This window comes from Cibotium barometz, chromosome 28 (assembly GCF_041138505.1).
Source record: "Cibotium barometz isolate CiBa-2024 chromosome 28, ASM4113850v1, whole genome shotgun sequence".
Taxonomy (NCBI): Eukaryota; Viridiplantae; Streptophyta; class Polypodiopsida; order Cyatheales; family Cibotiaceae; genus Cibotium; species Cibotium barometz.
In genome coordinates, this window is record NC_141073.1 from 5,236,168 (window position 1) to 5,247,812 (window position 11,645).

At 41.9% G+C, this 11,645-nt stretch overlaps 1 protein-coding gene across 1 annotated transcript; it reads right to left on the reverse strand.

Annotated features, from left to right (window-relative positions):
- Nucleotides 1–1,413: 1,413 nt before the first annotated feature.
- Nucleotides 1,414–3,016, reverse strand: LOC147622412 (protein JINGUBANG-like). The gene has a single exon (XM_086822641.1). It carries the CDS (start codon nt 2,794–2,796, stop codon nt 1,450–1,452), a length of 1,347 nt encoding a protein of 448 aa, XP_086678767.1. The 5' UTR covers nt 2,797–3,016; the 3' UTR covers nt 1,414–1,449.
- Between the last annotated feature and the right edge of the window lie 8,629 nt (nt 3,017–11,645).

Sequence of the window (11,645 nt, forward strand, 5' to 3'; positions counted from 1 at the left end):
GTCATATTGGCAATACACGTGCACTTGGTCTTTTTCTTGCCTTTATCATCAAGAGCCTTCTCAGACTTATTGTTGCTACCTGTGGAAGGAGAAGAAGTTGCAGACCTACTAATAGGAGAAGAAACAGTGGAAGGGGCTGCCTTACCACTTCTTCTCTACTGCTGGGCAGCGATAAATGCTTGATCAACTGCACGCTGCCTGGCCCTGTTTGTTGATTCTAACATTACTGACTGAGAATACGTATTTTGTGGTACATTTTGAGAATATGTAATATTGGTCCTTTTTTGCATCTTCGTATGCTACATTACTATGATATTTTTGTTTTCGCTATAAATCTACAAGACATGGATGTTATTTTGAGATATGTATATATGACGTCACTTGAAATAATGTATTGTGTTTACTTAAAACATGACCTAAATTGGAGAAACTGAGCCTATTTTTTCTGGAACTCTCGCCGCAGCAACGCGCGGGTCCAATACTAGTCTACTCTTAGTTACTACCATGCATGGTGGTCCACGGCGGGATGTTCTTTTTATATCTTTTTTATTCACATAACTACCTATTTCTTTAAACTCACAGCCTGTATCCTTACGCTTATTTATTAAATGATCATAATCAAGATAAATGCCTATTTCTTTAATTTCACAACCTATATCCTTACGCTTATTTATTAAATGATCATGATCAAGATTGCAGTCTGCCCTTTGCTCACATCATTGATCAGGCTTTCAGTTGCCACTCTCTCTCATGATTATTGTTGGCGGATCGCAGATCTGATGAGAAGCAAGCTTGTACCCCTTTCTCACACATCACTCATTAGGCTTGCACAGCTTGCCACTCCCTCTCATGATTATGAGCTGAGAAGTTGTTGTGTGGCGGATCGTGGATCTGATGAGGAACTAAGGAGCTATCGTTCGTGGATTGCTGAGGAGCTGCCACATGGCCATTTCCAGTAAGATATTATAGAAGTAGCGCATTCTTGAGGCTGCTCCATTCTCGAGGATGATGCATACATCACAAGTAGTGTATTCGGTGGATTAATGACTCAGGCGTTCACAAAAAGCTCTAAGCCACACACTGCAATCCCTAGACTCGCCAAAAGAAAGTAGAGAGGAGAAAGAAGAGACTCCAAGACCTAGGGAATATCATTGCTTTACCAAACTCTAACTGATAACACGCCCATATACACTCACGAAATGTTTCAAGAGGGAACGAGACTAGAGGGAACACTCAAATTATTGTATGAAAAGGGAAGATCCTTAGAATTATGAGGAAATTGAATTATATACCTTCTATGTTATTTCTTTGTATCCCATTACATCTCTTTCTCAAATTCCACAGATAGATCCCTATCCAACAAACAGTCAACTAGGTTCTCTAAGGCCAATCTCACATTATTGTTCTCCTTGCAATTTAAACTTGGTGTATAATATAATTGTTGAAAACCTAAAAACTATTTGTCGAGTAGGGACTCCGGCTAGACACTTTACCAAATTGCTCCTTCTCCTCTTCTTCTCCTGTGACGGAGAGCATCCACATCTTGATGCAACCATCCAGGCTGCCCGAGTACACCACACCCGCGCCCACGCCTTGCAGCTCCTGCACAATCGATATCCTCACGCTCCTCACGGGCCCGGTGTGTCCGCTCAGCACAGCCATGCATGTGTGGTTCGTGTGGCAGGCCGCCAGCAGCCGCGGTGGCCGCCTCCACACGCGGAGGGTGTTATCAGCAGAGCCGCTTATGAGGAGGGACTCATCGGGGTGCATGTCCAAGCAGAGGACCGCCCGGGAGTGGCCGCCCTGCAGCGTCTCCTGCACTTCCATGAAGTGATCTGCCGCCTTGTGTGGCCATTTCGAGCTTCTCCTCCACGCCAGGATCCGCCCATCAGACCCGCCAGAATAGAGGTGTATACAATCACGACTCAACGTCAAAGCGTTCACCGCAGAATCTTGCCCTTTCAAAGCGACCACCATGGCGTGCTTGCTCTTCTTCTTGCTGCTTCTGGGCCAGGGCCGCCGGCTCCACACTTTGATGGACTTGTCCGCAGAGCCCGTGTAGAGCAGTCCGTCCTCAGCTCCCGTTACCATGGCGTTGATGGCGTCATGGTGGGCAGTGAAGGACTCGTCGCACTCCATGCGGGCGATGTTCCACACCTTGACGGTGCGGTCCCAAGAGGCGGAATAGAGGCGGGTGCCATCAGCGGAGAATGTGAGGGCGCTGATGGTGTCGGCGTGCTCCATCCAGGGCCGCCTACGGTGACGTCTTACCTGGATGTAGTTGTGCTGCAGCGCCCAGTTCCTGAGGTAGTCTCGTATGCTGGGGAGGGTGGCTGCTCGTTCGTGGCGAGAAGCAGCCGCGGCCGGCGGGCGGGGGGCGGACGGACGCCACATGCGGATCTTGAAGTCCTTGTGGGCAGTCACCACCCACTCTCTACACACCACCAGCGCACTCGCCTCTGGTGTGGACGCGAAGGGGCTCCCGCTTCTAGCTGCGGACACGTCCAGCTCGTGCCAGAGCCCTATTGTGCCTGTTTGGCAGACACTATAGACCTGCTCATTGCCTGTGGCCAAGCAAATGACTGGAGCCCCAGCTGCGGCCTCTGAGGCAATGCAGCAATACAAGAAGCTCTTGCATTTAGCATGAGAAGAATGATACAGCTCCTCCTCCTTTGATGTACAGCAATCACACGCTGGAACAAGCTGGCTGCCCTTCAGAACACATGATGAACTAGCATGTTTGCTTTTCCTCGCTCCATCGACATTCTGGCAGGGTATAAGCTTGTCCGTTTCCATTCTTATGCCAGGAAGCACGCTAGCAGCAGGTAGCCGCGCGCCCTGCTTTTATGTGTGTGTAGCGTTCGTTGAGTAACCTAGGAGTGTTCTCTTGTACTTCAGGATAAGTGTAAAATGGAACGACTAGGCTTTCCGAGTATGAAGTACTTATGTCCTTTACGGTTCTTCCGTGTGTTATATAGAGGACTCCCAAAGCAAATCGGGATCTGACAATATTGATGTGACAAGGACGCCCGATCTGCTGGATACGCACACTTCCACGCGGCCCTTCGCGCCAATCCAAGACCCCCAACCTTCAAAGATTTTTGAACTCCTCTCACAAAGGGGCGGAGGAAGAAGCAACTTGGAAAGTTTTCAAAGAAGTGCTTTGTTTCTTTATTTAAAAGCGTCCAACCTAGAAATGGTCCAAGGGTGAACAATTTTATATGGCTGGATCTTCCGGCTTCTTTCTCGCCTTACTCTTCAAACCCCCACTACACCCATTGAAAAATGTAGGTGCTATTTTCAGAGTAGCAAAACTCATTATCGATCGCTACTATGAGTCTCCAACTAGCTTCATGGAATCTTCCTTTGTCATTCCATCTCAGATATTATATTTGTTGGGTATGTAGGCAGAGTTATGGGGATGGAGTTATTAAAAAAGAGCTTAGAAACTTTCAAAATAAGTGCTCCATCTGTGCAATAATGAAGCGCTCTTGCATCAAGATGAACACAACTAAGATATCTGTTAAAGCTATCGGATGTCGAGGCACATTTGATGGGGGGGGTGCTTCGTCCCACCTAGAAGCTCATCAATGTAGGCAACTCTAGACAAAGATCCAACCTTTAAGCATTTCCAACTCTCGAGGAAAGTTACACTCATGCCACCCAAAAAGATTACGTCTGTGATCCTCAAATCACAAGAGGGTACCATCCTTGCGTCTATGGGGGGATGGACGAGGCTTGATGGTATCTTGTAAGCCATGTGGATTTTAGAGTTCTTCAACTAAACAGAACTACAAAACTTCATGGTAATTGTAGAAGAATTAAGTTCTTCTAATCAAGTTCTCTTATCATGGGATCAAAAGAGGATGTGATATCTATGTGACACATTTATGTAATGTGATGAAGGATGCGAAAACGTGGTGAAAATCTTGTTCGCAATGACGTTAATTAAGGTGAGTTAAACATGATGTATCTCTTTAGCATCTTTACGTTGTCGTGCCATGGCACGTCTATGATGTGAAACCGTGCATGTGAGTTCATCAAATACACATCCAGATGCATGGGGTTAAGTGCCATGACGAGTCATTATATGATGCCATGTACATATGTTCATATTGTATATGAGGTTCAATAAGACAAGCTGAGGCTGAGTCAGATTTAGGAGTTTTTTGTATATGAGTATGGAGGATGATGTTTTTGCTGTTACTCAGAGCTCATGGGCAGATTAGAAGCACCCAGTTATATATGATGGCATGAGGGCATACCAATGCACAAAGGAATGCATTTATGAAGGCATGGAGAAATACTTGAATGAGCAATTGGGGATTCTATAAATCATATGGGCCGACATGATGATTTATAAACTATGAAGGTATCAAGAGAAATGGAGATTTAATGAGTATCACAGTGCCGAGGAGTTCATTGAATGTGGGGAAAATATGGAGATAAAAAACATGGGGCTTGTGTCTTCATAGGTGTGAGAATGCCTTGGGAATCTTGTGTTTGTGCCAAAGCAGAGAATTCAAAGTATCATTGGCTAAAATGCCTTATGGGTGAATGTATGTCATGTGGAGGCCAGACAAGAAATTTTTTTATATATACCCTCTGGAAGCAACAAAAATACAAAGATCCATGTTGAAGTGCTTGAGGGAATTGTTGTGACCGTTAAAAAGAAGGGAATATAAGGTTATGTCTTACAATGAGACTTCTAACCTTAATGCTAAGGTTAGAAGAAACATATAATGAGTGGCATAACCTTAATGCTAAGGTTAGAAGAAACATATAATGAATGGCAGCGCACGTGGAAGAGAGAAGAATATTTCTTTTATTTGGAAAATTCTGGAGCGCAGCTTTTGGAATAGGAAACTCCCGCATCAGTAGTGCAAAAAAGGTGGTATGCGCGACTTCTCCGCGGGAAGGAAATAGAAAAAAGGACCGGAGGCTCACGGCGAAAACCAGAGTGGAAGGGATTTTCTGCAGCGTTGAGGAACAGTGTCAATTCTACCAGAGCTTTAAATCTTTTGAATATATAAAATGCTTGTGCTTTGTAGGTGCTAGAATTAGAGAGTAATTCTAGTACTACATAATGATGTAATTATTGGAAAAGCCATTTTCTAAATCAACACTCAGCGATGCTGCTCCAGATAATCCACCTTCGCATAATCGGCGTGTAGCTTTTGGTTGGTGAAGCAAATAAAGAGTTCCACGCATGTAATTCAACAGCTAAGTGTTTTTTTTATATATATTCTCTTAAAAGTTACTCTCATTCCATACGAACTGAGAGAATCGTTTAACCCATACATCAAAAGAAGTTTGGAAATGAATAGAAGGATTTTGGGGAAAAAGCTAAGGAATTTGGAGCTCGGAGAATTGTGAAAAATGCATTGAAGTTGAGGGTAATTTGCCTTACTTTCTTCTCATATGGATTTTGGAAATTATGAGTATGTCAAAGCTATGCCAAATGCTATATTTTGCTTGTGAGATGTTAGGACATTAAGGCAGGTTTTCAGGTGATAAAGTACATCTCGAAATAATGGTTTTGAGGGCACTGGATGTAATGGATGTAGCTGGCCACATGTATACTGGAAAAATTAGAAAGCTTTGTTATGCTCACATGTGAATGGTTCAAAGGATTTCATGCAATTCTGTGCAATCATCTGGATGAATTCAAGGATGTATTGAGGCAAGTGGACACATGTATTTGTCATTGGAAATAATGATGTTCAATACTCCTTGGGAAATCTTGTGCGTGAAATTCCTTGTTGGATTTGACATTCACTCTCACAGCTAGAAGTTTCGTACTTTCCTGGCTGTACCGCACACGTCACGACAGCTTTGGTGAACCCGACGTGAAACTGCTGGGGTGAGAGTGTGGTGAAATATACAGGGAAGCTATGGCTGAGAATTCTGAGGGCCAGGGGGTTCATTTTGACCCCGGAGTTATGCAGATGTTCCAAATGTTTTCCATGTACATGCAACAGCAACAAGCTGCTGAGAGGGGACAGATTTCCACGACCAAAGCCTTACAATCAATTGTGAAAAAGGTGGATCAATTTGATGGGAAGGACATTACAAAGTATCTACGCAATTATATAAAGGAGATGGAGCTAAACAGGGTGACTGAGGAGGATATGGTTCGAAGTTTCGAGTTGGTATGCGTTCCTGAAATAAGAGAGCGCATAAAAGGATTGCAGACAGCACAGGGTGGCAGAAATTGGGAAGAATTCAAGCTTGCTTTAAAGGATGAATACTTCATGGAGGATTCTGAGCGAGTGACTAAACGAACTTTCTTGGAATGGGTCACAAAACCTAAAATGGGAATTTCTGCCACAGAATTGCTAAGGGAGTTTGAGAAGCGTTATGCCCAGTTGTCAAGAATAGAGCGTGCAACTTTGGACAGAGAAAAGACAGAGCTCTTCTTGCAAGCAGCTGGGAAAGATCTCCAGGAGAAATTGGAAATCCTCCTTGAGGATAAGAATACAGAACAGGGATTAAAGAGTGATTGGAATGATGTTGAGGATGCAGTCACTATGTTAGCAAAGCGGCAGCGGAGGAGGGATAAAATGGTGATGGGCTCAGCAACCCCCATAACTGCTGTCACCCCTGAGAATCTATCCAAACCAGCTGCTACAATTCCAAAGATAGATGGGCCGATGGATGAGCTTATCAAGGGTATGCGTGACTTAAAATTGAAGATGTCCAGGATTGAAGAAAAGGGTCTACCATTGGGGCAGGCTTCTATGCAAAGGCCTCAAAGCAAAGAAGGGTTTACATATAGATGCATATGGTGTGATGACCCAGAGCATGCAAAGAAGGATTGTACCAGCTATAAAGAAGCTCTTAAAAATCAACTTGTGTTCTTCAAAGATGGGAAAATCCATCTTACAGAGACTGGTCTTCCATTGAGTACAAACTTTGGGAAAGGAGGGATGAAAAAGCTGGTAGAGGATATGGCTGCTAGTCATGCCATTTCTATGGTTGAGGCAGCAACCTATGGATTAAAGGTTGGTCAACTAAAGCAGGGATTTGAGAATGATGAGGATTATGAGAATGAGAATTTTTGGCCATCAACAATGGAATTAATTGCATCAAAGAAAGTGTCAAAACAAGCTTTGCATGAGGCAGGTGATTGTATACGTCTTGAGACTGGCTGGGAGGAGCCTGTGGATTCTTTATCCATTCATGCCTATATTGCCAAATGCCAAAATAATGAGGCACAGGTAGAGGAGAAGCGAAAAAGGGAAAATGAGGAAGGAGGGCCATCAAAAAGAGTTACACGTGGAAGTGAAAAGAAGGATCCTGGGCCATCACATATGCCTCCACAGCATAGCAGACCTCCACATGATGTTTCAATGGAAGAAGTGCCAGCAAAAATGAAGGAGAAGGGTAAAGGGAAAAGTCCACTCTACAAGCTTCAATCTGATATTGAAGTTGCAACAGATCTCAAAAAGGTACTTGAAGAAAGGATTCTAAACAGCAGGGTGGAATTCACACTAGGAGAAGTCTTGGGAATTGCAAAAAAAGAATTTCATGATGAGATAATTGATATTATACGAAGAAAAAGGCAGTCCATAATTGAATCTATTCCATCACAAGGGGAGGCAAGCACTTCCAAGACTCATGGAGTACAGGTACAGAAAAAGTGTAAGGTTCCCCCCCTTCCACAAATAGGGGAAACACTTAAGATAGTCCACTAAGTCTTATCTTAGAGAAAATTTCCTACTCATCGACACCTTGACCATACAGAGATTCAAGGATACGATTCATAGGTAAGACCTAGTTCTATCCCGCAGGGGGAGCGTGGTCTTCTAAAATCAAATCACCCATAGGGTAATTGATCACATAAATTGGGCAACTACAAGACTTGATTTCTAGAGGCAACGCTTTTTTCCTCATCCATGCAAGGCACAGCCGGGCCGCTGGCCTAGTCTTCTAGAATAGAGTTGCCCGAGAACCTATTTATCTAACGTAGGGCTTTCACTTAATATGTTGGAAAGCTACCCGACTAATCGGGTCCACCCGTCCGTAGGATGGTGCCGTCGGGGCATTCCATCCTCCCACTTTCCACCCTACTCACGCGTCAATTTGTTTTCTAATTAATCCTACCACACTGTTTGACATAAACAAACATGTTCCTTAATTAAGGCCCTTTCACAAGGTTTATTAAAACAGCCTTTGCCTTTTTTCCACAATACAATAATGCCAAAGATAAGATTTATAAAAACAAAGTTTAAAAATAAATCAATTTCATATAAGCCAAACTGGCTCTCTTATTCTTTTCCTTTATACCGCCGATGATCTAGAATTCGGCCTTCCAGCCTCCACATGCTGGGCAAAACCCTACGGGACCATACACCTCATCGTCGGCCGCTGGCGAGGACTCAAGCCGGCCTGTCGCCCTCTCAGGCTCCATCGCTCGATCCTCCCGCCCCTCAGAGGGATGTCTGCGCACTAGGGTGGGCTAATTCACCGCACTAGCCTGGGCCCTCAGAACTAGGCAGCATCATCACAATCGCTTGCCTCAATCGGCAAACCTCATTCTCCCAATGGTATGAGGGATACCATGGGCCAACTCCGGGCCTTACTAACGTCTCCGCCGTCCGGCTATACAAGCACAAGAACGGGGCAGCGTCAAGGCAGGGAGAAGTTGTACCTGTACCTTAATTTAACCAAGATAACAATCTATTTACTCACTAAACCATATGACTAGGATCCATGTCATCTTCTTTAAGAAAACAATCTTTTTCACAAAGATTTTTACATTTCAACTTGAGATTGCGATAAGACATTCTTTATTAAGGCATATGCTATTGCTTAAAAGAATACAAACTTTAAATGGTAAATCAATCAAATAGATCACTGTAACAATCAATAGAGAAGCCGGGGCCATACCTCAACCCCTAAGAATGATATGTAAATAAAAAACAAAATATGTATATACCTTATAGAAATTTGTCGTTTATCTCGTTGTCCTTGCTTGTCAACAAGAGCTTTAGAACTTGACATATGAGAATAGAGTTTTCTAATACCTTGTCCTTTGATTGAAATCATCCAATAATCTCCAAGCTTTATCTCCTCTTACTCATACTGTGATTCTTCTCTCTTTCTAAGATCTATGGCAAAATAGCCTTCTTCTCTTACAGGGCTACGGGATACTATTCTTTCTCTAAAAGAAAAGCTATGGAGTTTTGGTCTCTTCCTCCGAAAGACCATAGAAATCTAAGCTTATTTTCTGAGATATTAGATAAGAATGAAGGGATATATGTATCTCAAACTCTAGGATTACCTTGAGGCTACTTACTGCCTTCTCACAGTTTTCTCTGTGTAGAGATCCTGACAGAAACAGCAAATTGTTTCGGCCATAACTCTCTGATAAAAACTTAGAATATGGCCATGTAACCACTCAAAAGAACGGGAAGGTATCTGGTCTACAAGCCAACGCGAGTAGAATAGGCAAAAACGTCTGTATATAGCCGCAAACGCACCATCTTTAGAAACACGTTGTTTTTCCACATTTTTAGTATGCATGGACTCTAAATGTGTAAAAGTACTCTAAATATGACCTCTTATCACCTAAAATCTAAATTCTATTTTTGGGGATACTTATCTCTTAATAGAACTATTCTTATGTTCTTATTTCTTTTAGGATTTTTGGAGCTAATATTTTTATTCTAACACTTTTCTAATGTTTCTAGCCTTATTGTCTCACTCTTTCTAATTACACTCTCTTTTCTTATTGAAATCTATATTAAAAGAGACACATACATACATGGCTTGGGAGGGACGTTACAATCTCCCCCACTTAAAAGATTCGAGATGTCCTCATCTCGCGACGAGCTGGGGTAGTATCTAAGTAAATGCTCTTGTCTCTTTCAAAGTGGTGTCCCCACTAGGTAAAAATCTTCTTTTATCTAAACATTGTTCTTAAAGAGTCCTTTATTTCATGTGCTTGGCTCGTTTTGTTGTGCTTCCAAAATGTCTATTATTCTAAAGTTAATTGGCCTTATTATCCTAATTTCATGCATCCATATACCTCTCATATGATATGAACCTTCGAATTCCTTATTCTATACCCCATGTAATATAGTACTTAACAAATTGTCATGGAAAAATGTAAGGGAATCAATCCTTTATGCAATCTAACCTATGATAGTAATTTCATAAACTTAGTATCATCTTGTAGAATACCTCTATTCATCATGCACATTACTTCACATAAATCTTGCACCAATCCTCTTCTATTTACTCATAGAAATACTTGTTGAATTCGGTTATCTTTAACCCAGCTATCCCTATTTCTTGACCTAATTTTTGCTCTAGCTCATGATTTCTTGTAGCCAAGAGTGGACTTGACGTTCCTCTTGAATTAGGAGACCTCTTCTTGATTAACATGGAAGGACTCATGTCCTTCTCGACACTTTCTATATAAAAACTTTATCATAGTCTCTGGCTATAATTATAGTTTCTGAAATAGAGGATGGTTTTACATTCTTGATGAGGTTATTCAAAGGTAGATTAAGCTTCCAAATGAATCAATGGAGAAGAGTTACCTCATCCATCTCTCGGAGAAGTTTAGGTGGTATTCTTTTAGGGTCTTCTTTTCTTGGGTTAGCTCCAAAAATTCATTTATTTTATCCTCCTGAAATCCTAGAGGACAAAACCTTTCACAAAGGTGTACTTTCATGGCATCTCATACAACTGATTCTAGCTCCCGTGGTTAGATTGACAACAATGCTTCTAACTTTCTAGCTCCAATGGTTAGATTGATAACAATGCTTCCAACTAATTTGGCATTTCGTACGATTTTTAGACGCGAGCAAGGGTGAGCTTGCTTCTTTCATTGTATCCATTAAAAGTTCAAAACTATCAAATACTTATCATAGCACCACATCTAAAGGCATTCTGGATTAATATATGTGAGTTCTTCATTTTTTTGAGACTTACACATTTGGTGCCTTGGGATTGACACATCTGAGATTATTAGTTTTGTGAAAATTACACATCTAGTATCTTGGGATTAACACATCTAAGAGCACGATCCTCTGGAAATTACACATCCAAAGTTAGACCCATGTTTGTCTAAGATGGGTTTAACATCTTGGATGATTGTTCTAGTGTAAAGCATCCAATGGATGGCATTCACACCTATTCAAACCTTAATGGAGTTATAATCTTAATAATTTATAATATGAAAGTTAAGGAGATATATCCTGAAAATTTCTCTAAATAAGTTTCGGTCTATCCTTCTAGTCATTCAGTCTCTCACTAGTTTCTTAATTTGATCACCCTATGTTTTCCTCACAAAAGGTCTTCTCCCCAATCTTATTTCTCAAATTTATTGTACAAATATCTTGCGTGTGCACCCCCAAGATACAAGCACAATTTCATAAGATGATTGTCTCAACATGTGAGGATATTCAAATCACTTCTATGGCCAGTAGAGATGATTGATTCGTCCTCATATGATAAACAATCACTTGTTTTAATCCCTTGATAGTTAACCTTTGAAAAACAAATCCTAGGAACTAAGATCGGCTCTGATACCACTTGTAAGGTTCCCCCCCTTCCACAAATAGGGGAAACACTTAAGATAGTCCACTAAGTCTTATCTTAGAGAAAATTTCCTACTCATCGACACCTTGACC